The 27,583-nt window shown below is 50.0% G+C and overlaps 2 protein-coding genes across 2 annotated transcripts in view; one reads left to right on the top strand and one right to left on the bottom strand.

Moving 5' to 3' along the window:
• The first annotated feature begins 324 nt into the window (after window positions 1-324).
• Window positions 325-27,583, top strand: part of LOC149358482 (uncharacterized) — a 79,263-nt gene continuing 52,004 nt past the window's right edge. The window contains exons 1-2 of the mRNA XM_089567556.1: window positions 325-412; window positions 1,218-1,330. Of these exons, the coding sequence (XP_089423682.1) occupies window positions 325-412; window positions 1,218-1,330 (201 nt within the window). The remainder of the gene's footprint in view (window positions 413-1,217; window positions 1,331-27,583) is intronic.
• LOC149358483 (uncharacterized) overlaps window positions 10,395-27,583 on the bottom strand; it is an 87,338-nt gene continuing 70,149 nt past the window's right edge. The window contains exon 4 of the mRNA XM_089570554.1: window positions 10,395-10,691. Coding sequence (XP_089426680.1) covers window positions 10,631-10,691 — 61 coding nt within the window. The 3' untranslated portion in view covers window positions 10,395-10,630. The remainder of the gene's footprint in view (window positions 10,692-27,583) is intronic.

Consider the following 27,583-nt stretch of genomic DNA (forward strand, 5'->3'; position numbering starts at 1 on the left):
GCCGAACACCCTTACCACAGGGCTAAGGCAAAATGCAACAGCAGCCATGGGCTGTGCACTGTCCGGGCGCGTTAAAACGTCGGGTGGTCCAGATTATTGTGAAGATCTTCACTGCGGTGTCTTTCATAGCTCATGAGCAGTTTGGGGACGTTAAACTGAACACAGCATGTAGCACTGTCACCTTATAAAAGCTGAAGCTGATCCAGGGGTTGCCTGGATCTTTTCTTATCTTGCCCTTAATTCCCTTACTCCCCCCCCCCCCTCCCCCCCCCCCCCCGGTAACAAATTTGTGCAGGTCCGTGCTGTACCCGAGCGCGGGGCTGGATGACCGGAGGAACAGGAGAAGTTGTCCACGCCGCTGCGCCTGAAGCCTCGGGCGGCAGAGCTCACCGTCTCCGAGAACCTGCACACGGTGAGCACATCGCGCAATTCAGCCAAAGCTAAAATGCTGCGGAACCATCTAAATGCATAGTCCGCAGGAGCAGGACTAAGGAAAGCGAACTTTTTTTGGATGTCTAGAGTATATGAACTCCCCTTACTGTCACAGTTGTATTGTGGCCATGATGTTCATGAATTATAAAAGATCAGTTGCGTTTGGTATATTTGAAGGACCGGTCATGCTTGCAGTCTTGCTTTACATGTTGTTTGGCACCTGTGCACTGCTGCAAGCGCGCTATAGTAGAAGATATACGCGCAGTGCAAAAGCAAGGAGGTGACACATCAGGGAAAAAAAAAGGCGAGGATCCGTGTGCGAAACTACATATACATGTACTACGCGGACGACTGGGTGCTGTGTGAGTATTTGGAACCCCGGGGCCTGCTGAACTAGTTGCAAGTGAAATTAGTGATGACACATTGGAATGATGCGTGAGTCACGGATACGCTGCCAAAATGCTGAGAATGATTGAGTAATTGGGTGCGATGTCAGGCGTCACTGCAATTCAGCAGTGACGCCGTATGGCTGCTATTTAGTAATTACTTCCTTATTATAAATCTACTTCACCGTGGGGGATTTCCCTAAACATCGCACTACTCCTGTCTTCTAAGGTCCCTATAGTGGCATGCTAATTGATCGCATGTATAAAAAGAGAAAAAAAATTCCAGAAACAGAAAAGAACAAAGAAAATACCTGAAGAGAACGTAGCAGGCACCGGGCTAACCGTGACGAAAGTTGACAATGGGCTACAGTTTCAAACCCCCATAACGAATTTGCGCAGGTCACGACTGTAGGCAGACACGAGGTTGGATGACAGGAGGTGCAGGACACGTTTTCTACGTACACGAGAATCTTTGGACGGCAGAGCTCACCGTCTCCGAGGACCGGCACACGGTGAGCACGTCACTTATTGCATTCCGTGCGACAATGCCGCAGCGTCAACGAGATGGTCTGTAGAAGCAGCAGGATTGTGGAAATTGCAAACTTGACTTGGCTGCACAAAGTACCTGCGCTCCCCACACTCCCACAGTTGTGTTGTAGCCAGGGTGTTTATAATATATCTCAAGGCAATGATGTTCGGTATATGAACGGACCAATCATGCTCGTCAGTGGGAATTTCGAACTGCATTTTCTATGACTGCTCAACTGTGAGCATTATGGAGTAGTAGTATAAACTTCATTCTTCAAAATGGGACGGGGTTTAGGGGTTGGGGTCTTGAGCAGCAGGTGGTGTTCCTAGGTACAGGGTCCCATTGGTTCTTGCTGCCTCCTCGGCCCGCTCAACCAGCGCAAGCTGATCTTGCGGGTCGGAGCTGGACAGAAGCTCCTCCCGCTGCTCGACTGACGGGCTTGTAATTTTGGGCTCTATCGGGCTCGCCCGACAGCCCCATGTGGAATGGTAGAGGGTGGCTATCTCTCCGCACCACACGCATTCTGGAGTGTATTGCGAAACACAAGGCGCCATGATGTGAGGAGAAAGAGGCCTAGCTTCTCTTTCGAGGGTGACAGCGCCCGAGCAGTTACTTTTGTGAGACAGGATGAACATCATAATCAGAGAGGGGGGGGGGGGGGGGTGGAAAGGAACGCGGATTTCGCGCTGACTGTTGACGACGCGCAGAGACATTGCAGAATCGTTTGGAGATAGCGACGGCCCCACGGAAACGTTTTCCCTTACAATCAGGCTCATCCTTGCATTGATTCCGCGGAACAAGAATTCCTTGCTGCTGGAGGCTAAAAAAAAATAATGTGGCTTGTAACCGCTTATGAAGTGAATGAACGTAATGGCCTCATTATACGCGGAAAGCTTACAAGAAGGTTAGGCCCTAGCGTCCAATGGTGGCCATCAGGGTGGTTCCTGGTATCGTGTTCTCCCCGCCTTTTTGGTCGGGTTTTGCACGTTGTTCGGCGGCTGCCGGCATGGTTCACTGGAACAAATTATTCGCTTTGTCGCTTTGGGGACCATAGACGAAGACACGTACAAACTGCGAAAACGAAGTGCCCACAGTAATGGTTAACTGGCTAGCGAAGCAGCACTTACCACCAATTCGTTCTGCACTGTTTAGTTCACACGCTTCTACTGCAAAATTACAAGACATCAACATGACGAAAGCCGGCGCTGTGGCCGCTGGGCCCAAAAGACGCTGGTTCGATCCCGCGGCGATCACGTTTCCACGGAGGCGGCATGCTAGAGGCCCATGTGCTGTGCGATGTCAGTGCACGTTAAAGAACCTCAGGCGATTAAAACCTTCGGAGACATTAACTAAGGCATAGCCCATATCGTGAACATGAAGACAGGAGGGACTCCGACTTATAACTTTGTTTAATGAAGGTACAGTCGGGGACAAAAGTCTCCGGACCACGTGTTCCTCTAACGAAGCCGATAGCTTTGCTAATAGTCGGCGGCTGGGGACCATCCTTGTGGAGGCAAAAGTTAAATTTTTGTTCTTTCATCTCCACAAGTGCGGTCTCCAGCTGCTGTCTGATAGTAGAGCTATAAGCTTTGTTTGAGGAACACGTGGTCCGGAGACTTTTGTCCCCGACTGTACCTTTATATTTCTATATCGATCGGCACACTGCTGTAGGTACCGGGGAAGGCCACAGCAAGGACACGTGGACAAGACATCCGAAAGATACCACGCACGCTTTTTTTTTTTACTGGACGTTTTGTTTCATAAACGTTCATGAAACAAAACGTCCAGTATAAAAAAAAAAAAGACTGTGTGGTTGCTGCGGGCTTCTGCGGTACCTGCAGCAGCGTGCACCCTCCTCTTGCGCTTCGCTTTTTTTTTTTACCCAAACAACTTATATGGTTCCAAAATTTCCTTGGCCCACCTTTAGCTGCGCGATCAGGGGATTACTTTATTTTACTCTGGACGAGGACCTATACAAGCAGTTTCTATCATCGATAAGATTCCCATTTTCGGTCTATTCCTTCCTCTCTGTTTCCCTGAAGCCACCCGTAGTTGTTCAATGACCTCCTTAAATTCCTTACTGCGTCAGCCTCGTGGTTTCCTCTTTCCTTCCCAGCGGTTTGTAACTTTGCTTGTTCCATTTCCATACTGCTGAGTAGTTCTTATTACAATCCCACTTTTCCATGGGGCGTTAATCGTATGCTTTCTCAACGCCTGCTGCTATTAGCGCTATTTGTTGGACGTTGAATTTTGCTTTCTTTTTTTTGTGTTTTATACATTTCTCTTTTGATCAGGGCACGCATATGCAGAATAATACATCTATGATCACATCCTAGGCTAGGTAGGTAGGAAAGACTTTAATTGCTCTAGAAAGGTGCTAGTAGCAGACGAGAAAGAAGAGGTCCATCTTCTTTCTTCTCACAGGGTCGGTGCCCCTATTCCAGGGCTCCGCTGAGCTTCGCTGCTCGTTGGGCGTGCTGGATAAGACCTTGTTGGCAACCCAGATCGCCGCTGGAGAGCCGGCTCTCCCACTGTTCTGCACTCGGGTCTTTGCGAAAGTTGTCGTTTTTACTGCATTCCCACGTGATGTGGTACAACGATGGTTTGCTACCACACCACGGGCAAGTGTCCCGATATTGCGTCGGGTAAATCTTGCTAAGGATATGCAGGTTTGGGAATGTTCCTGTCTGCAATCTTCGCCAATACACTGCCTCTAGTTGATTTAGATCAGGATGAGGCGGCGGATAGCGGATCCGTACCCCCTTATAGTAGTTGAGAATGTCTTAGTACGTAGGGCTGACTCGGTCGGGTAGATCGTCCGATTGGGAGGAAGCTCGGCTCGTATACCCTCGAGCTACCTCGTCGGCGCGTTCGTTCCCGGCTATGTCGGTGTGTCCTGGCACCCAGTAAATGCTGTGTGTGACTTTTGGTGGGGTCGCGCTCTGGAGGAGCCGGAGCGCGGCGCGACCTATGCGGCCGTTCATGTAGTTACGGCACGCTTCTCTCGAATCTGTAAGGATGGTAAGGGACATGTTGCTTCGATAACCGGCTACCGCCGCTAGAGCTACGGCCAGCTCCTCCCCTTCGGTTACCGTGCAATCCCTCACTGAGGCGCTAGCTAATTCCTTTAAGTTCGAATCAATAACTACCGCCACTGTGCTGTTATGTGAGCTTCCTGCATACGGAGCCGCGTCCGTGTATACCGTTGTGGATTTTGTAGCTAGATTTTGTTCTACATACCTCGCCCGGGCTGCCCTACGGGCCGCATGCAAGTTGGGGTCCATGTTCCGGGGAAGGGAGCGAACCTTTAGCGTCTGGCGAATTGCGTCCGGTATGCTCGCAGTACGATTCTCGAATTCCGCAGTTCGGCCTAGCCCCAGTCGCCTAAGGAGCGAGCGCCCCGTAGGAGTCTGCTGGAGCCTAGCTAACTGCGTGACCAGTTGGGCTTCTTTGATCTCTTCGAAGGTGTTGTGAATTCCAAGAGCCAGTAGTTTTTCGTTGGAGGTGGTCATTGGTAGATGCAGGGCAGTCTTGTAAGCTTTGCGGAGTATGGTATCTGCACTATCCACTTCTCCTTTGTTGAGGCTGAAGTACGGGAGGGCGTAACCCACGCGACTGACCACCAGGCTCTGAACCAGGCGCAGGGTATCCCCCTCTCGCATGCCGCTCCGCTTCTGCGACACGCGCGTGATCATTCTGGCGACCTGAGTGGTCGATTGCTTGAGAAGGCCGAGCGTATGGCCGCATCGCTGGTTGCTCTGCAGCCACATTCCCAAGACTCGTATCTTGTCTCGTTCGGGAATTAGCTGTCCTTCGAGGGAGACACTGAGGGACCCTTCCTTGTGTTTCCCTTTGTGGACTCGCAGGAGTTCTGATTTTTCGGTGGAGCAGGCGAGGCCTCGTGCACTGACATATTCTTCCACGCAGGTAGCCGCTGCTTGCAGTCGTTCTTCTTTCTGGCCGAGCGACCCAGTGGTAACCCAGACCGTGACGTCGTCAGCGTATATTGCGTGCTGTATGCCTTCGATCTTCTCGAGTTGCCTTGCGAGGCCGATCATGGCCACGTTGAAAAGTAGTGGCGAGATGACGGACCCTTGAGGTGTGCCTTTGTTGGGGGTCGAAAATTTAGCCCTGCGAAGGTCTCCGAGCCCAACCGTTGCAGTGCGGTTGGAGAGAAAGGCCTTCACGTAGCTGTGAATCTTCTCGCCGCAGTGGAGGTTGTCAAGTCCTTCCATTACAGCCGTGTGGCTAACGTTGTCAAAGGCTCCTTTGATGTCCAGGGCCATAACCACGTTCTCGCCTACGCTCGGGACGTTGGTGAGGACTTCCTCTTTGAGTTGTAAGAGGACGTCCTGGGTGGAGAGGTGGGCTCGGAAGCCGAACATACTGTGGGGGTACAGGTCTTCGTCTTCCATGTAGCTTTGGAGCCTCCGAGTAACGACTCGCTCGTAGAGCTTGCCTAGGCAGGAGGTGAGTGAGATAGGTCGGAGATTTTCGATCTGGAGTTTCTTACCCGGTTTGGGGATCATTACGACCTCTGCATGCTTCCACTCTTCAGGAACCGTTCCTGCGGCCCAGTGCCCGTTGAAGAAGGTGGTCAGTTGGTCGACCGCCTCGTCGCTGAGGTTGCGTATGAGTGCGTTCTGGATCTTGTCTGCTCCCGCCGCAGTGTTGCGCGTGCATGCCTTTATGGCAGCGAACACTTCTTCCCTGGTGATCGGCCTGTCTAAGTGGGTGTTCGGTTTCCCCAGGTATGGTTTCGCGTATGCCGCAGGCAAGGTCGTGCCGTAGCATTTCTCTTTGGCCTTATCTAGCAGTTCCTCTTCCGTACCCTCGAAGGTGTGGACGAGTCTGCGGATAGCTTTCCCGCTTTCGGCCCTGGTTTGAGTAGGGTCGAGGAGGGTCTTGAGTATACGCCACGTTCTCGCCGTGCTGAGGGTGCTGTCCAGCGAGCTACTGAACTGCTGCCAGCTCTGCCTGGCCAGTTGGGTCGCGTACTCCTCCGCTATCTTGGTGACTTCTGCGATCTTGAGCTTGAGCTTCCTGTTAAAGCGCTGCTTCTTCCAGCGCTTGGTGAGTCCTCGACGTGCCTCCCATAGCCTGATGAGCCGAGGGTCCACCTCTGGTGTTTGCTCGGTGCGATCCACTTCCTGAGTGTACCGCTTCTGGATGTCTTTAAGTTGTTGGCACCAATCATCTATGGAAGTAATCCCCCCTTCCAGGTCCGCGCAAGCCTTGCGGAAAGCCGGCCAGTTGGTGATCTTGGCTGTGCCGAGCTTGCGCTTGATGTTGGTGGCTGCTATCGTGGTCTTCAGGATATAGTGGTCACTGCCTAGATTCTCCAGCAGATTCTCCCACGTTGCGTGCTTCACTCCCCTGACAAACGTTAAGTCCGGACACGTATCCGGGCAGATCGAAGTGCCAAGGCGCGTGGGTTGAAGTTCGTCTGTTAAGAGGGTACATTGGATCGCTTCCGCCGCGTCCTCGACCTGTATACCTTTGTGATTATTAGTGGGGTATCCCCATTGCTGTCCGCGAGCGTTGAAGTCGCCTACAATGAGCAACGAGTTGCTTTTCGCGAGTTTGCTGGCCCCTAGAAAGAGTGTATCAAAATTCGCGTCCCGCTGGCGAGGCGGGCTGTAGAGGTTTACGATAAAGACACTCTTTTCCTTACGCTTCTTTTTGGGAATAATTTCCGTCACTAAGTGTTCAATTTTGGTGTTGGGAATTGGGTCATGGGCTATGGCTACCAACTTTTTGCTGACCAAGGTTGCCGTGCGTCCGCTATCGTAGCACGTATATCCCCTGAGTGACGGTGTCGTGTTAGTTTCCTGTAAAGCTATTATATCGGGTGTGGAGCCTTGCGTATGTAAAAACTGCATTAGGAGTCCCTGCTTTTGGCGGTACCCCCTGCAGTTCCATTGCCAGATTTCAAGTGTAGTTTGTTTAGCCATGGTTTTGGGCATTGTTCTGATTGGAGCCTTCAGTTCCGAAACGGCGCTCGTGTATGAGCCTGTCCCGGGCCTCGTTTGTTATTCGTTGCGTATTTTGACTTTTGACGTGGTTGCGGAAACTTTGGTCCTGCAACGAAACTTTTTGCCGCTCCTCGAGCCGAGGCCCTAGCACCGTGCGAGATCGCAGCCAGAGCCGATCCAGGGATGACTCTTTCCCGCCGCTCAACCGGTCAACGGCCAAGCCGAAGCAGCAGCAGCAGCAGCCGCCGCAGAAACAACAGAAGAAGGGCGGCGTCAAGGTGAGCTGGGGAGTGGGCTCTCCAAACCCACTGATTCCGCACTCGGATCAAGATAATATTACGCGTAACTCGAAAGAAATTAAAGCACTAAGAGAGGAGAATGCACATCTCCGAAAAAAAATCGATGACCTCATTAAAGAGATGCAGGCTCAGAGAACAGGGCACGTACCGCGACCCCCGACCCCGGCGGCCGAAGTGCAACGATCTCCAACCCCCTTAGCAGTGAACCCCGAAGAATTAAGAGCTTTCATGCAGCGCATGGATGATTTCATGATTCGCACCGAAGGACAGTTCCGCCAAACTCATGCAAGATTAGATGCCATGCAGGTCCAACTCAACCTGTCAGAACAGAACGTCACATCCTAGGCTATACTCTCCCTCCTCGTCTATTTACATTTTGGCAAGCTTGCTGTACAGGGTGTTTCACGTATCTTGAACCAGTGATTAAAAAAAGTGGTGAATCGGATCTGGGTGCAACCAAAGACATTGTTTCCCGTCGTGTGGCGCTCCTCAGTGTATCTTTAAAATTCTGTTTAATTAGTTAAGCATCAAATTAAGCAAGTTTCCTAATACTCACTTTAGAGGCACGTGTGTTCTGTTAAGTGTGTAGAGGGGGTTTAGAACGAATCGATTCAGTTTTTTGTAGCAACGTACTTCCTCCTGATCATCATTAGCCTGACTACGCCAACTGCTGGGCAAAGACCTCTCCCGTGTCTCTCTATCTAATAACCCTTTCTTTTTGCCAGCTGCGGCACCCGTATCCCCGCAATCTTCTTAATCTCATCCTCTCACCCAACTTTATGCCCCCCCCCCCCCCCCCCCCTGCTGTGTTTGGTTTCCTTTGGAATCCGCTCCGTTACCCTGAAAGATCAGTGGTTATCTTGCCTTCGCATTACATTCCCTGAAAATGAAAATTGGTTTTGAGGAAAGGAAATGACGCAGCAATTGTCGCACATATCTCGGTGGACACCCTAACCGCGCCGTAGGGAAAGGGATAAAGGAGGGAGTGAAAAAAGAAAGGGGGTGGTGGTGGTGAAAAGCATTTATTCGGTTATATTGTAAGCAATTTATTCGCCTTCGTCGTCGTCGCCTCTCTGGCTGCGACTTCATTCTCTTTCACCTGAAGATTCCCATCGTCATCGCTTGAGGCTGTTCGCTTGGAAGACGTCTCTGGCGAAAGGGCTAGAATAAACGTCTTACGTGAAGTCTTCCCTTACAATATTTACAGTGTAGCGCCCGGCGGCGCTGGCGCTGAGACCGGCGTTCCCCCGCTAGAGGAAAATAAAGATGAACAGCGCGTGCTGGGTGCGCACGCCCGGCACGCGCAGTCCGGAACTAGACGCCTGCCACGCTGGTCGTCTCTCTCTGGTGCTCCGCTGCGACCCCGCTAATACCTCAACAACAGAGAGGTGCTTGCCCCTGAGAGGCCCCCAGTGGGTCTCGCCCCTTGCAATACTTGGCGGACTCCCTTATTCCGGGATCTCGTTGGTCATGACCACTGCGCACGTCCTCCGAACCAGGCCCTGTTGGGCGGATAGTTCCTGGCAGCCGGGCAGGGCCGCCCCCCAGTCCTCGCGGGTAGGGGAAGGGGTGATGGGGGGGAGAGAAGGATTTTTCATGCATGCCCAAACCATGTGGAAGGTGTCGGCCACCTCCTCACAAAATGAGCAGCGGCCTTCCAAAAAGGATTAAAGTGCTTGAGAACCGCCGGACACAGCAGGGTGTTTTTAATGTTTGTAAAGAGCCTGAGGAGAGTTCGTTCGCCAGCTTTACCCAGTCCCTTCATAGGAACCGGGTAGCGCCGGCGTGCGGCACGTTAGTGCTCAGCAAAGTCTTGAGAAGAAATAAGAGGGCTGTGATCTGGGTTAAGGTCCTCCCAAGGAATGCCTGGTGCCCGGTGAGTGAGTGCGCGGGCTACCTCATGGGCGGCTTCGTTACATGGCATGCCTTGGTGGCCGGGGACCCATATGATTGAGCGATGAGTCGGATCGCCGTCGCGAGTACTATGGTGAAGAATTTGGTAGAAGAAAGGAAGAGGGGCCGTCGTGGCGGTGGCGAAAAACATTTATCAACAATTAAACAATTACAGAGATGTGATTGGGGTAGGGCCCTATTGGCACCTTCCCCTCACAATACTAGGTGAAGCCCCTATTCCGTAATCGCATTGGCAAGCAACGCCATCCTCGTCCGTTGAACCGAGACCTTTTTTGGGTCTTGAGGTCTTGACAGCCGAACAGGACCGCCTCCCAGTCCTCTCTGGTGGGGTTGAGGCGGGGGGGGGGGGGATAGATGGGCACTCCCAAACCATGCGGGAGGTGTCAACCACCTCCCCACAGAGCTGGCACGCGCCGTCAAAGGATGTGTTGAAATACTTAAGCCCCGCCGGGCACAGTACAGTGTTAGAGTTTTGATGAGGAGGCGCTCGTCAGCGCGTCCAGTCTCTTATAAGGGGTCGGGTAGTGCCGGTGCTCCTCCTTGTAGTAATCGGTGATTTGTTTGAATGTAAGGGTCAGATTGTCTGATTCGGAGTAGGCTTCCAAGGACAGGGAGATAGCCCGGGGAGAGAGTGCGCGAGCGGCCTGATCGGCCTGTTCGTTTCCCTGGAGTCCCTGGTGATCGTATGCCCAAATCAGGTTGCGTGAAGCTGGATCTTCGCATCGGCAGCTAAATTGCAGTATGCGCCAGGCAAGGGAGGGCCACTGAGCCACCGCGGCTCCGCTTAGGCCCCATTTATTCCTCTTGATTTCATCTACGATGTCCTTTACCAGTTGCGGCCACCGTATCCCCGCAAGCTTCTTAATCTCATCCGCCCACCTAACTTTCTGCCGCCCCCTGCTACGTTTGCCTTCTCTTGGAATCCACTCCGTTACCCTTAAAGGGCAGCCCGCAAGGGCACCTTGTGTAACGAGGTGTTGGTGCTTGGCGCCACCACGGACCCTTAGTCCCCATACCGAAGCTGTCATCCGTACCGTGGCGATAGGTTGAAAGGTGGAGGGAAGAAACCTTGAACGGTGGCGGTCGAGGAAGTGGTCAATCCTCGGCCGATGGGCTCCTCGTCTGTCTACCAGGCGGGGAGTCCCGGGACCTTCCTCTGTGTATAAGGGTGAATCAGAGGCGACAAAGTATCAGGAACCCTTAGTTTATACATGCCGTATGGAAAAAGCTGCAAAAAAAATCTGATCGACCCCCGAAAAGGGGTCGCACCGATGTGAAGAAACTGAGTCCACAGAAGCCAGAAACGTTTGCGAAGTTTTTTATGCTTCACTCAAACACTAATGTACCGGTAGCCAACCTATCTGCATTTGTCATCGCCAACACCCTAAAAAGTTGTGTAGGCAAAGACTACAAAGGAAAAAAAGCAACGAACCGGAGACCTCCTTGTAGAAATAAACACAAAAGAACAGAGCACCAAACTGATGTCATTACAGATTCTTGGAGAAATGAGCATACAGGTAACCCCGCACCGCACCCTGAACCACTCAAAGGGCGTCATATCTGAATATGAACTCCTACAGAGTACCGATGCGGAAATGGAAGAACTAGCCGAACAGGGAGTAAGTAATAGCAGCCCGACGAATAACCATCCGGAGAAACAATGCTGAAATCAAGACCAAGCATATTGTACTAACTTTCAATAGCACAACTCTGCCTGACTCCATCCATGCCGCATAGAGAGAGAGAGAGAGAGAGAAGGACGGAAAGGCAGGGAGGTTAACCAGGCGATGCCCAGTTGGCTACCCTACACTTGGGGAGGGGAACAAAGGGGAAAAAAGGAAAAAGAGCGGCAAAGAAATGAGTCTGTCAAGTGTCCATCGACCACTATGTCACAGGGACAGAGGGCGCGCACTGAAAACATAAAGATTATAAGCGGGAATGCAACCCCGAGTCCCTTAGGAAATTCAGGAGCGCTTTCACCGCTTTCCGTTGTCTGGAAGGTTGTGTCCAAGGCCCCAGAACGTTAGACTCTGTTAAAGGACGCGAGTCCAAGCGGAGCAGAGAAGCAACTAGGCAACCGCGCTCTCGCTCAAAACGAGGGCAGTCACAGAGGAGGTGGCTGATCGTCTCGTCACAACCACACTGGCCACACGCAGGAGAGTCAGCCATTGAGATGAGATGGGAATAGGCGTTTGTGAACGCCGAGCCGATCGAGCAGCATCGTCAGCTAAGGCGTTACCAACAATGCCGCTATGGCCTGCTACCCACTGGAAGATGATTTCATGGTCTTGTTCGATTGCCTGGTGATGCAGATATCGTATCTCCGCTATAAGTTGCTCATGGTCGCTATGTCTCAAGGCAGATTGAAGACATTGTAGGGCAGCTTTTGAATCACAGAAAACAGCCCATTTTTGAGGTGATTGTTGTGAGATATACTGTACCGCCGCAAGAAGCGCGGCCAACTCTGCTCCAGTAGAGGTAGTCCGATGCGAAATTTGTTGGTGAATTTGAGTCTGTCGCGCAGGAACGACCACAGCGCAAGCAGAACTAGTAGAGGTTACTGATCCATCCGTATAGACGTGAGTACGGTCAAAATATTCGAAGTGGAGCATGGACAGTGTCAGTTGCTTAATGGCTGGCGTCGATAAATTTGACTTCTTCGCTATCCCCGGAATAGCAAGGCGCACACATGGGAGCCGCGTACACCACAGAGGAGAGGGAGGTAGTGCTGCCGGGGTGAACTGTTGCGGGATCGACGACTGTTTCGTCGTTATCACCTTCGCAAATGCAGAATGTGGTCTCTGCAGTGGCAAAGGCGCAAGGTGATGCTGTGGAATCCTTGACATATGACGTATGTGCATTCGCAAGCAGTCTAGGACAATATAAGTAGAGATCGGGTGGTCTTTGGCGAGTGCAATGCTACCCAGTGTTGATGCGCTCCGAGGGAGACCTAGGCATGTGCGAAGGGCCTGACCCTGCACTGACTGGAGGGCACGCATGTTAGTTTTGCACGTGTTTGAGAGTACAGGTGTACTGTACCGCAAGCATCCCACAAATAGAGCTCTGTACAACTCCAGCATTGACTGGACCGACGAGCCCCATGATTTTCCTCCCATAAATCGAAGTAAATGAGCGATAGATGTCAGCTTTTTTTTTAGTAGAGTGCAATGCGGGCTCCATGATAAATTGCGGTCGATCAGGATCCCTAGGAAACGATGAGATTTGCTGTAAGAAATGACTTGACAGTCGATGCGTACCGGATATGGAGTCATACATTTACGTGTAAATGCCACTAGCGCGCACTTTTCCGGTGAAACGCTGAGTCCTTTCTTCTGGAGATAGGAAGAAGTGATCGATGCTGCCCGCTGAAGTCTTGCCCGCACCTGGGGACGCGTCACAGAGGAGGCCCAAATGCAGATATCATCGGCGTACATACACACCTGGACGGTGTCGGGGAGGTTCTCAGGGAGGGCGATGAGAGTCAGATTAAACAATGTAGGGCTAAGGACACCGCCCTGGGGCACGCCACGGTAGGTGTAATGCGCAGGCGTCGGGCCATCATCACATTGGATAAAAAATGATCTTTTGGACAGATAGCTCTCTATCCACGCAAACATCCAACCACCGATGCCCACAGTTTCCAGCGCATCAAGGATGGCCTCATGGGTCACGTTGTCGTAGGCACCTTTTACATCCAGAAAGAGTGCCACTGACAAACCTTTCAAGTGCTTCTGTTGTTGAACCGTGGATACGAGGTCAACGACGTTGTCAATAGAGGAGCGACCCCGCCTGAAGCCGGCCATAGCGTCGGGGTATATTTTGTAGTGTTCGAGGTACCACTCAAGGCGCGACAAAATCATTTTCTCCATGACCTTTCCTACGCAACTGGCCAAAGCTATTGGCCTATACGATGAGAGCTCGAGTGGAGATTTCCCTGGTTTTAGTAGGGGTATCAATCGACTCGATCTCCATTCTTGAGGAACAGCACCGTCGAGCCAAGAGTCGTTGTTACGTTTGAGGAGCTCTTCTCGCGCGTCGTGGCCAAGGTGGGACAGCGCAGCATATGTGATTCCATGTGGCCCTGGTGAAGACGAACGCCGACATCCTGCAAGAGCAGCGTCGAGTTCCTCGCGAGAAAAAAGGACATCCATGGCTGAGACCCGTGAGGCAGGAGGAACACGCCGGGAACTCGAAGCAGTTGGTACACCAGCAATTTTTCTGCAGTAGTCCGTTGCTACTTCAGACTGCTGTCGATCATGATAGACAGCCAACGCATAGAATGGTTGTCTTTGTTGCGGAAGCGTACGGAGGCCCCGCACAGTACGCCATATGAGGGACATGGGCTTGCGGGGATCCAAGTGCTGACAAAAGGACCTCCAGCGCTGGTTCGCCAGCTGATCCAATCTTCGTTTGATTTTTTTCTGCGTACGTCTCGCCTCCCGTAGATCATTTAAGCACTTGGTTCGTCTGTATCGCTTTTCTGCTCGCCGTCGAAGAGCACGCAGGCGTTCTAGTTCAATATCGAAATCACTGCGTATTCTTGAGGACGTGATGTGACATCTCGCAACGTTCATAGCATTAGCTATAGTGTGCTCCAGCCTGCCAGTGAGGGCTTCTTTGCTCGTCTCCTCCATATGTTTTCGAAATACTGCCCAGTCGATTCGCGCGAGTTGGGCTGGGGTGGACGCAACAAGGCCGTTTATTTTGAGGTAGGTAGGAATGTGGTCACTTCCATGGGTCTCCACATCACAAAACCAGCGAACACTCCGGTGCAACGACCTTGAAACTAATGTCAGGTCCAGGCAGCTGCTGTAGTGACAGCCGCGCAGGTATGTCGGACTGCCGTCATTCATAACATACAGATCATTGTCGGAAGCAAATAACGCCAGACGCCTTCCTTTGGCATTAATTCTGGTGCTTCCCCATAGCAAATGGTGGGCGTTAAAATCGCCAGTAATGATCCAAGGAGCACGGGTTTCTTCCATGATGGCCTTCAGCCTTTCGCAGTCTAATTGAGAGGAGGGTGTTACGACTCATCTTGAGACCTGAGATGAAACTGAGGGAGATTCAACGTAGCGGCAATTTTGACGGGTCGTTTGACTTCAACTTGACCCCACGATGACCTCACGAAAAAGGGCGACTTTCTGGGAAGTGGCCGACGAGGCTCTTCCCACACTCGGCTCGGCGAAAACGACCTCCCCTTCGAGAAGCAACCGACAACAGGAGAAGAAAGGGTGTCCCTCGTCTTGAAGAAAAGCCCGGAACGAATCAGAGGAAGCCTGCGCAGCTGCGGCTGTGACGTCAACACGACACAATGCTATAGGAATGCGGACTGCGGACTTAGGAATGCGGACTTGCCAGTTCCCACGTGCGGGCTCTAAACAGGTGTCTTGGCCAGCTGCGTCTGTGACGTGTGGTGGCGATCTTTTGTGCCCCATGAGTTACCGCCTAGTGAGGGGGCTCAACAGGTCTTCGATGGCGTTGCTGGTGCCGATCTTTTGTGTCGCGATGGAATGTCCCCTGGTGCAGGGGCGGAGTCTTGGGCTATATAACCTGCGACCAAAGTGGGCACGAACGCTCTGGACCTTCGGAAATAGGTTCATCCAGTGGCTCTGAGCCTTGGTTAACAGGCTCATCCAGACGCTCGACGCTATGAACTCTTAACTTTGGATTCCTTGTTCTTCCTTTGTAATTTTTTGTAAATAAGTGTCTCAGTTTCTTGCCATTAAATCTGCTTGTTTTTGTAATCTCTAACCATCTGAAGTTAAGACCGTTCCCTCATCCCGGACGAGCCCCCTTGGAGACGCAACAACTGGCCACGCTACCTCGAGCCGTAACAATTGGTGGCAGCGGTGGGATCTGCTACCTAGCGTCACGACAACTGGTGGCAGCGGTGGGATCCGAAGCCTTGGGATCCGAAGCCTGGGATCCGAAGCCGTGGGATCCGAAGCCTTGGGATCCAAAGAGACTGGTGGGATACGAAGACCCAACTGGGATCCGAAGCCTGGGATCCGAAGCCTGGGATCCGAAGCCTGGAAGTCCCGACATCTGTGGAACAAAGACTGGTGAGACGAAGAACCAACAACTGTGGATCAGCGATGAGGATCTGAAGCCACAAGCGGCAACAACGGTCGGCCAGCGAGAGTGCAGCTGTCTCAGGTCATGATCACGTGTGTGGGTGAGTGCTTGGCTTTTCCTTTGATGTGGACCAGGTTCTAAGAGAGGGTTAAAATTTAGAACTGGTAGACACCTGTGCTTAAATCTTACAGGTTTGGTATTTTTGCATAGTTGTTTTGGAAATAGCTCAGACTCAGAACTATCATGGACCTACAGAAACTGCAGGAGTCGGACCTGTTGCTGTTGTGTGAGGAATTGGGAATTGAGACAAGGGGTTTGGCACGAAAACCCGCGATCATTCAGGCCATTACTGATTTGGGGGCAGATGATGAGGAGCTCATTGAAGAGTGGAGTCTCATCGAACAAAAAAAGAAAGAGCGAGAAGAAGAGCAGCTCAGACAGCAGGAAGAGCGAGAAAGAGAGGAAAAGTGGCGTCAGCGCGAACGTGAGAGGGAAGCAAAACTACTGAAGCTAAAGGCTGAGCTCAGTAAATTAGAAGCAGAGTTGAGCGAGAGGTTGGGCTGTTGTCCCCAGCAATTGGAATCTCTTCTCAACAAGATGGCAGATGAGAGGGCTGAAAAGATTCTGCAGCGGGCGATTGAGCTCCGTAACTTAAAAGAGTTGAGCGAGAGGTCGGGCAGTTGTCCCCAGCAAATAGTACCTCTTCTCAACAAGGAGGCAGGCGAGAAGTGTAAAACTATTCCACAGAAAAGCCTCCGCGTGGAGAAAGAACAGGAAGAGCGAAACCTTTGCGAGGAAAAAGAAAGGTGTGACGCGCGTACTGTTAGCCCTGAGGCAGATAGCGCGTTGGCAGATAAGACAGATGTCCCGCGCCAGAAAGAATGCAGCGAGGTTCGGTGTGAACGCAATGACAAAGCCAGAGAAGGGACACCGCTGGTGCAGCTGGCGAGCGCTAGCAGTCAGGAAGTTGAGGCGGTACTAAGGGGCACAAAGAGTGAACGGGAATTGCCTGACGGCAACAGTGAAGCGCCAGGCAAGAGCCCAACGCTCGCCGGAAGGTGCCACAGAAACGCGATTGATTCTGTAACCCGAAATGGGTTTGATGCTGCTCCGAAAGAAAGGCAGCAGGAAAATGAGCTTTGGTGCTCAGATGGAAACACAGGAGTGGACGATTCAACAGTTGAGCCGCCGCCTGGCACTGTGAGTAGTAAACCGCAAGTAGCGTCGCGGCGCAGGAAAAACCGCGAACGCGACAAGCGAATGAGGAATGTTAGGGCAGGTGTTAATGCTGATGCGAGGGCCGGCAAATTAACTCGGGACAGCACCGCCAGAACTGTGAAAGAAAAGGGAAAACCCACAGTGTCATTTTCCCGAAGGCGGATGGGCACGATGAAAGCCCAGGTGACTGCCCTTGCGGGCCGAAAGAGCGACAGACGGCGTGGTCGTTGGACACGTGACGCATGCTACCTAGAGACGCAACAACTGGTGGCAGCGGTGGGATCTGCTACCTTGCGTCACGACAACTGGGCTCGACAGCCACACAAAAGGGCGCCACAGAGAGAGCGTGAGTCGGAGGGGGTCGCTGCAGGCAGGGACAAAGAAATGGTGGAGGCACCCTTTCCTCAGTAGGTCGAGCGGAGGCGGAACCAATCAAGCACGCAGTTTTCTTGAAGCACCTGCTTGTGGACCGGCCATCCGACCACGACCGCGCAGGGCGCGGCTAAAGAAGGTCCAATTCGGGGAATAAGTGTTTGCCATTTTTTTTGGTTACATTGACTCACTGTAAAAAAAAAAAAAAAAAAAAAAAAAAACCGGGACAGGGATGAAGGCAAACACATTTTCAGTTTTAGTGGTAGTGGTTTTTGTAAACTTGATGATTTTCGATCAGTTTGCTGCTTTTAAAGATGTTTGATTTTAAAGAGTATGTGCAAAAAGGGTACATTGCATGAAAATGCGGACGCGCTTTGCTGTTCTTTCTAAGCGGTCCGGAATGCTCTTTATGAACCAAAATTGCTACTATAAGTTTTTTCGTGCGTTTTTGAAAGTGAGGGTGTACAGTAGCAGGTTCTGTTTTTCTCAGTTTGTGTGGGTCCTGGGGGTTTTCAGTGTGAGCTTTTCTACAACGACTATACTAACCGGATTATAGCACCCTCTTTTGGAACTGGTTTGCTCGGAGGAGGGTTGAGTGCTTGCTTGCGCATGTGGTTGAGGTTTCAGAGACGCCTCAAAGAATTTGGCCGGCGTAATGGAAGACCACGTTGCGAGCGGCAGAAGGCTTCTGGCATGCTTCTGCAAGTCGTCTCTTCGTGCAGCAGCGATGACTGCTACTCGCCGAGACTCGTCTGGCGGGGGAGGTAGCTGTTACGACTCATCTTGAGACCTGAGATGAAACTGAGGGAGATTCAACGTAGCGGCAATTTTGACGGGTCGTTTGACTTCAACTTGACCCCACGATGACCTCACGAAAAAGGGCGACTTTCTGGGAAGTGGCCGACGAGGCTCTTCCCACACTCGGCTCGGCGAAAACGACCTCCCCTTCGAGAAGCAACCGACAACAGGAGAAGAAAGGGTGTCCCTCGTCTTGAAGAAAAGCCCGGAACGAATCAGAGGAAGCCTGCGCAGCTGCGGCTGTGACGTCAACACGACACAATGCTATAGGAATGCGGACTGCGGACTTAGGAATGCGGACTTGCCAGTTCCCACGTGCGGGCTCTAAACAGGTGTCTTGGCCAGCTGCGTCTGTGACGTGTGGTGGCGATCTTTTGTGCCCCATGAGTTACCGCCTAGTGAGGGGGCTCAACAGGTCTTCGATGGCGTTGCTGGTGCCGATCTTTTGTGTCGCGATGGAATGTCCCCTGGTGCAGGGGCGGAGTCTTGGGCTATATAACCTGCGACCAAAGTGGGCACGAACGCTCTGGACCTTCGGAAATAGGTTCATCCAGTGGCTCTGAGCCTTGGTTAACAGGCTCATCCAGACGCTCGACGCTATGAACTCTTAACTTTGGATTCCTTGTTCTTCCTTTGTAATTTTTTGTAAATAAGTGTCTCAGTTTCTTGCCATTAAATCTGCTTGTTTTTGTAATCTCTAACCATCTGAAGTCAAGACCGTTCCCTCATCCCGGACGAGCCCCCTTGGAGACGCAACAACTGGCCACGCTACCTCGAGCCGTAACAATTGGTGGCAGCGGTGGGATCTGCTACCTAGCGTCACAACAAGGGTGACACATATGCTGCAATCAGTGTGAATTCTAGCGTTTTTGTCTTGATTAAGAAACACGTGTATTGATTGTCATTGTGAGGTGGAACTGGGCAGCAAACATACGTCATGTCAGTGCGGAGGTATACCAAGACTTGGCTGCGCTCCCCGCATGTAGGGGCGAAGAAAGATTCGTACCCGGAGAGCCTGCTTGCTCCTGATAATTTGGGCTCGCAGATTACCAATATCGGGAAGTAGTTAGTGAATACGTAAGGACGAAAACTTGACATTCGCGACCTCAGACCTCTTGCGTTCCATTGGAAGATCGTGGCGCCTCTGACTTCCTCACGAAAGGTGGGAAGGTGGCCAGCCATTATGGATTAAAGTCCTTGAAGTGCTGAACCCAGGGAGTCCAGCACTAGTAAAACGCTTCGAGCAGTTGGGGATTGCAAAGCCTGTAGGAGAGGCCGAATTGCGTTGACCACGGTCTTTAAAATCACAAGGGTTTGGCGGTCTTGCTCCGGGAGCCCGTCTGCAGCGGCCGACGTGCTCAGCGATGGGAGCTTACGTGGAGGGGCCTCAGGAGGTCATAATGGCGGAAGCGCTGGCCAAGGATCGGAACCTGATGACATCTGGCCACCCTTGTCCACAGAGGGTGGACGGAGCACACTGGGGCGAGGAGGAACAGGAGGTGGAGGAGGGTGAGCAGGAGGCGCCAACAGCGCGTCGTTGCGGCTGTCATTGGCAGCAGCCTGTCTGGATTTCCTCTTGCGTCGGGCACGTCTCTTGCGAACGATCGCGGCGGCTTCGCGGTGCGTCGAGTTGTCTCGGACCATTTGTCTTAGGACAGCACGCTCTGCTTTTAGCCGCGGGCAGTCTCTAGATGAGGTGTCATGGGGACCGTTGCAGTTTGAACACCTGAGAATTTGTGCTGTGCATGTCTCAGAATCATGAGGCTCGGCACACCGGGAACACACACTCGCGTTGCCGCAGACTCCGCTAACATGGCCCAGTTTCATACAATTGGTGCATTGTAGGGGTTTTGGTATGAATGGCCGTACTGCGTGACGAAAAAGGCCTACCTTCACATGTGACGGAAGGCTGTCGCCTTTTAAGACAATCTTGACACAGCGAGCTTTCCCAAGACGTGAAACTCGGAGAATCACGGTGCCTTCGTTTCCTGGCTTCACAAGTATGGGCAGATCTTCTTGCGTGATCGTCTCATCGACGTCATAGATGACGCCAGAAGAAACGTCCTCGCCGAGCGGGATAACTGTACGGACCGACATGCCTCCGAGTTCAGTGATGACCCGTAGTGATTCGAGTGCTGGCGCATGATGGACGTCAACAGCAACAACGTTTTTGCGCGAGTTCACGCGAACGTCTTTAATACCTCCATTGTAAAGTCCGCCCATACATACCGAATCCGAGACGATGTTTCAAGTGCCAGCGCTTTGGACACAGCATGTTGGCCTGCCGAGGCAAACCCACTTGTGTCACATGCGCAGAAGACGCACATACAGAAGAAAGATGCGAACGCACACCAAAGTGCATCAACTGCAATGGCGCACATGGCGCGTACTCCAGGTCATGCCCAGTCTGGAAAACAGAAAAACAAATCATAACTTTGAAGACCACAGAAAACCTGTCCTACCTTGAAGCAAAAAAACGCGTCTCTTTCCAACAGAAAGGGACATAATCTGAAGCGGTGACGCGGGGACCGCCGCCGCCTTCAGTTTCTGTCGGCACACAGGTCGATCCGAAGGACCTGGGGTCGACAACCAAGTCCCCACCACAGAAGTCGGTGACACAGTCCACAGGGCTGAAAATTTCGCGGGAAGACCACGCGATCCTCGCCGGAGGCCCTCAGGCCCCACTTTCAGCAGCGGCATCCTCGGCGACAGACACCCAGAACAGCTCTGCTGAACTCGACCTGTTGCCCCACCCCTCTAAGAAGGCAACTGCTGACCCAATAGACTCTGCCCCTGGAGCAGAGCATGATTCACTGGTGCCAACAAAAAAGACGAATGCGAAGGCCACGGGCCATCGCAAACAAGAAACATCCTCCACGTCCACCGTGGAGGAGATGGATGTCAGCGAAAGTCCGCTGACATCTAAAACACAAGTATCCGCGGATTCTCCGCGGAAATCCGGCGCCACGAAAGTGGCGATGGATACAACTCCTGGTTCGCCACCGCTGCAGCGGCGGCGAGACTCCCTAGAGAAAAAAGGGAAACCACGAATCACTGCCCCTGAGAATAAGTAACTTTCCCCAATCCCCAACTTATCACAATGGCGTATCTAATACAATGGAACTGTAGAGGTCTACACAGAAACTACACAGACATAACCGATATGCTCAAAACAATGGCACCTACAGCTGTGTGCCTGCAAGAAACGAACCTTGGGCCACAGCACACAAACATCTTAAAAAAATATAATATTTTCCGGAAAGACCGAGTACAAGCTAGCCGACTCTCAGGAGGCGTCGCTATCATAACGCAAAGCGATGTCCCTGCAAGAGAGGTATCATTAAAGACGAACTTAGAAGCGGTCGCAGTAAACATCATTAGCCATAAAACAATAACAATATGCTCTGTGTACATACCACCACACAACACAATAGCCATGCATGACCTAGAAGAACTTCTGGAACAGTTGCCAGAGCCATATGTAATAATAGGGTATTTTAACGCACACTCCTCATTCTGGGGAAGTGAGCATACTGATTCCAGGGGTCAGCTCATCGAGGATTTTATTCTTTCGAATAACATATGTTTAATGAATACGGGAAAAGCCACGTACTGCTGCCCCAGCTCTGGAAAAATGACCTGCCTCGATTTAGCATTTACATCACCATCTGTTTTTAATGATTTTATTTGGGATGTTTTAGATGTGCCCCGGGGAAGTGATCACTTACCTACTGTTTTAAAACTAACATCAGCTACATTCAACCTCCCTACGAAGCCACGGCGATGGAAAATTCACCTCGCCGATTGGGCACTTTTCAGAACGAAGGCCACACTAGAAAAAGAATATGCCGAAACCCTTACTATAGAAGAACTAAATGAAAAATTTGTCACATGCTTAATATCTGCAGCAATAGAAGCCATCCCACAAACGTCTGAAATTTCACGAAAAACACATAAAGTTTGGTGGTCAAATGAATGCTCAATGGCTAAAAAGCAGCAAAACAAGGCTTGGGGCAACCTTCGCAGATATCCCACTGCAGGAAACTTGCTCATCTTCAAAAGGGCTAGAGCCAAAGCACGATACATTAGACGCAGCGCAGAAAGGGCATCATGGCAAGAGTACATATCCTCCATAAACAGCTCAATATCATCAAAGAAAATGTGGGAGCAGGTGCGGAAATTCACAGGAAATTTCACTCCATTCACATTTCCAATGCTAACAACACCCGGTACTCAAACAACATTAGAAGAGCAGGCCAACATATTGGGTGAGCATTTTTCCACAGTTTCAAGCGCATCCAACTACACACACACACATTTCAAAAGCACAAAGCAATAGTAGAAAAACAAAGCCTGCCCTTTGGAACATGCATACATGAAGACTACAATCAGTTTATTACCATGCAGGAACTAAACACAGTACTAACATCCGGTAAAATGACAGCACCAGGCCCAGACAATATACATTATGCCATGCTTGCTCACCTCTCTGAGGCTGCCATAGAGGCTCTCCTAAAATTTTTCAATAAAATATGGATGAGTGGAGAAATCCCCCAAGCATGGAAAGAAGCAATCATAGTACCCTTTCTAAAACCTGGCAAACCACAAACTAGTCCCACCAGTTACAGGCCAATAGCACTAACTAGCTGTATAGCAAAATCATTCGAAAGCATTCTAAACATCAGACTAACCTTCATACTTCAGTCCCAGCAACTTTTAGATATACACCAGTGCGGTTTTAAAAAGACATGTTCCACAACCGATCACCTTGTACGCTTTGAGAACACAGTCCGGGAAGCGTTCATCCACAGCCAACACTGTATCGGAGTCTTCTTTGATCTGGAGAAGGCTTACGATACCACGTGGAGGTTCGGTATCCTCCGTGACCTAGCGGACCTAGGTATCAGCGGCAGGATGCTGAGCTGTTTGAGCGACTTCCTGACCAATCGAACGTTCAGAGTCCGCCTAGGCGCAACCTTCTCCAAGACTTTTATTCAAGAAACTGGAGTGCCCCAAGGGTGCATCCTCAGCACGACCTTATTTGTCATCAAAATGAACTCCATAGGAAAAGTAATCCCAAAATCGATAATGTACTCAGTTTACGTAGACGACCTCCAAATAGTATGCACGTCTTCCAGCATACCTACCTGTGAGCGGCAAATACAAATAACAATAAATAAACTGGCTACCTGGGCAGATAGAAACGGATTTAGATTTTCCACTCAGAAAACAGTAGCGGTTCTGTTCTCTTTGAGACGAGGCCTACAGGCCGACCCCACACTATATTTAAACCAAACCCACTACCTGTCAAACAAGAGCATAAATTCCTAGGGATAACTTTCGATAAAAAGCTCACTTTCTTGCCACATATAAACAGCTTAAAGAAAAAAGCTTCCCTGGCCTTCAATGTGCTGAAAATACTATCAAGAAAACGCTGGGGGTCTGATAGAGCTTCCCTGTTACATATATATCGTTCTCTGGTTCGCTCTAAGTTAGACTATGGGTACATAGTATATGGCTCAGCAAGACCGTCCTACATAAAACGACTGGATCCTGTCCACAATCTTGGTTTAAGGTTGTCTTCCGGTGCTTACAGAACTTCACCAATAGCAAGTCTGTATGTGGAAACTAATGAACCTTCCTTAGAAGATCGAAGAACAGCACTAACTTGTACATACATCCTCAAAATCCTTTCTCAGCCCAAACATCTCTGTTACCCAATTGTCACGAAATGCCCATCCCGAATACTCTTCAACAACAAGCCCCATGCGATTAAGCCGTTGCTCTTGCGCTTCGAAGAAAAATGTCAAACTCTGAACATACTAAACGAAATCAAAAATATTGCCCCAAGACACGAAGCGCTACCACCGTGGTACACTCTCCCCACAGTGTGTGACGTCACACTAACACGCTTCAGGAAAACCTGTACACCACACGACCATATAATACAAGAATATCTAGCACTACAAGAAAAATACAGAAATTACACGTCATTTTATACTGACGGGTCAAAAACTCATGCTCATGTAGGAAGCGCAGTAATACAAGGAGAAAATAAAAATGCAGTACGACTGCCGTCTTGTGCTACAGTTTTCACCGCTGAGTGTTATGCCATTTGTGTCGCGGTACAGAAAATAACAAATGAAAACATCAAAAACAGCATCATTTATACAGATTCACTGAGCGTTCTTACAGCATTAAAATCCAAAAATGCCACGGAGCCACTGATAGGAAGCATCATACACAACATAGTAAAGATAACACAAAAACATGTTATAAAATTCTGCTGGTTTCCCGGTCACGTTGGCATTAGGGATAATGAGAGAGCCGACATGTGTGCTGCACAAGCCGGAACCATGGAAATAAAACATGTGAATTTGCCTCCTAGGGATTACATGAAGTTAGTACGTAGCAAACTAAGAGCCAAATGGCAAGCCTCTTGGGAAAATGAAGGAAACAACAAGCTGCATACTGTAAAGCCCATTTTAAAAGAATGGAAATCATGCCGCCATAAAGAGCGTTTTATCGAAGTAATTTTATGTCGTTTACGCATAGGTCACACACACATCACCCATAACTTCTTATTAACAAAAAAAGACAGACCTCTGTGTGAAATGTGTGGTGAGGAGCTCACAGTAAATCACATCTTAATTGCTTGTTCGCATCTCGAAGTACTTAGAAAATAGTTTTTTACGGCATTTTACAATGAACACATTCCATTTCATCCCACATTGCTTTTAGGCGAGCAAACACTTGTCGAGTTTTCACTTGTTTGTAAGTTTCTAAAGAAAGCCAATGTTTTAAATCTATTATAATGTAACCTCTGTACACTTGACTTAACATCATCTAACCTTGTGTTTGGCGCATGATAGCCATAGTTGCTTATGCGCCATAAAACCCCATATAACGTAACGTAAGCTTAAAGGGCAGCTGCACCACTTTTTGAGAATTTCGCGATGTTCAAGGATTCAAATCTATATAGGCTGTAGGTAAAGCATGCCAAGTTTTTTTGCACTAGCATTTAAAGTGGTCACGTAATCGACGATTGAATTTTGCGCTTCTCCTCAAAGCACCAAAGGAGTGCGGGGAAGTTTAGCGTGACGTCACAGAAGGTATGATTTCAAGTTACCGCTGCCGTCAGCCACACACTAGCGTTCCTTGTTGAATGCTGCCTAACAACGTTCGGAGGGCATTGCCTTTGGCGACGTTGGTTTTTTCCTTCAAATTGGGCGTGTATGCATTGAAAATGTACCGATACCTTCGATGACGTCATCATGCGCCCCCCCCCCCCCCTCCCCCTTGGCGTTGTGCTCTGCGGAGAAGCCCGAAGGCCGTCGCGATTTGAATCGGCGATTACTTCACCATTTCAAATGCTAGCCCAAAAGGACTACGCATGCTTTACCTGCAAGTTTCACACATCCGACCCATTTAAGCTCATCGATTTCTGAAACCAATGCAGTTGCCCTTTAACGACAACCGGTTATTTTGCTTTCGTATTACATGCCGTGCCGAAGGCCATTTTCTCCTCTTGATTTCGACTGGGATGTCCTTAACCAGCGTTTGTTCTTTCACCCACTCCGCCCGCTTCCGATCTCTTAACGTTACACCTATGATTTTTCTTTCCATAGCTCGATTCGTCGTCCTTAGCTTAAGCTGAACCCTTTTAGTTAGCCTCCATGTTTCTGCCTCATAGGTGAGTACCTGTAATATACATCCGTTGTATACTTTTCTCTTGAGGGATATTGGTGAACTACCATTCATGATATCTGAGAGAGCCTGTCATATGCGGTCCACCCCATTCTTATTCTTTCAGTTAATTCATTTCATTTATTGTTTTCTTAAACGCCTGAAGGCATTACATAAGGGGGGACGTATTGTTGAAACGGCGTAAGGCGATGTGAACATGCATAACAAACAGGAAATCAAACGTGCACACTCCCATGGCAAGGGCTCCAACCATGACAGGATTCGACAACAGGTGATACACCACTCTTGAAAGACAGATTAAACAATATTTGCTGCAAAGTGCGCTTATGCGACCAGGATCTGTATGAGATGAATTTTTATTTTCTCCCGGAATGTTTTGTGATCAGTGCATGAAACGATGTCGTTAGGCTGTGAATTCGAGTGTTCTCGCGTTGGCAAAGAATGGGTTGTTGTAAGCATTCGTGCGGGCACCCTATGCGTGCTATCGGGTTTCCGTGACTGAGCCGTAAGGACGTTCGTAGTGACGTGGTTAATAGAGTGTGTCGTGTTCTCGTGCTATGACAAATGTATTGAGTAATCATAGGCGGGAAACGACAGGGCGTGACTCGGAGGGACTGCTTGAGGGCGGTGACGCCGGTTTCTCTTGAGTAACATGAAGTAATGAACCGAGCTGCACGATTTTGGATCGATTCCAAATCGACGGTGAGATATGATTGCCATGGGTGCCAGATGGATGATGCACACTATAATTTTGGCCGTACAAATGTTTCGTACGCCAGCTGTTTTATGTTAGGGGATGCAGATTTCAGATTACTTCTCTGGCAGCCAAGTGTGAGTGAAGTATCGGAGCAAATAGTGCTAATGTGGGTGACCCATGAAAATGATGGTGCGAGATGTACACCTAGGTGATTATAAGATATTGCAGCGGTGATCGGCACTGATGAGATACTGTTAGTGTGCACATGCGATATGGTGGGTTTGTGAGTGAAGGAAAATGATGTGCATTCAGATAGATGTAATGGCGCTCGCCATTTTTCGCACCATGATGCAATAACGTCAAGGTCGTGTTGCAAAACAAGGTTATCAGTCGGGATATTTATTGCATTATAAATGGCGAATCATGCGCGAAGACTCGTAATTTGCATTGAATGTTAGAGGGTAGGTCGTTAATGTATATTAAGAAAAGTAATGGTGATAGGCCGGCCCCTTGAGGGACACGTGATGTTACATCTCGTAAGGGTGACTACAGGTTTTCTTACTGAATTTGATCCTAGTGCCAGTGGAAATAATCTACGCGCTGACTGATATAATCTGCGTGCCATGAATTTAATCTGAGTGCAAAACATTTAATCCACGCGCCAGCGTATTTAATCCAAGCGCCAACTCAAACAATGCGAGCGCCAACCAATTTAATCCCAGTGCCAACGCAAATAATACGTGCGCCAGCTGTTTTAATCCAGGTGCCAACCAATTTAATCCACACTCGAAAAACTAATGGTGTAGAAGACTCCAAAGCATAGAACACGAATACCAGGAATAAAGATTAGATAATTTTTCAAACCATGCGATGCCTAAGCGAAGTGTCCACATATTGCATAGCTTTCATCAATATTATAACCAACACTACTTTGATACAAGTGTTTTAAAGCGCCGTTTAAAGCGCACAATATCAGCATTAAAAAGCTGCACAGGGGCTCAGTGCTATGGCTTACTGGCTCTTTATTACGACCATAGAACGGAGGAGGGCACAAATGCACACACTGTTTATAATGCAGCATTGAATTCACTGTCCTCAATAAAATATGCGATTATTTTGTCAGATAGCAAAGAAAGTGTTAATAAACCGTACCCTAGATTAGCCCTACGTAGTTTCGT

The sequence above is a fragment of the Amblyomma mixtum genome, chromosome 2, assembly GCF_055824585.1.
Source record: "Amblyomma mixtum isolate Tamu chromosome 2, ASM5582458v1, whole genome shotgun sequence".
NCBI lineage: Eukaryota > Metazoa > Arthropoda > Arachnida > Ixodida > Ixodidae > Amblyomma > Amblyomma mixtum.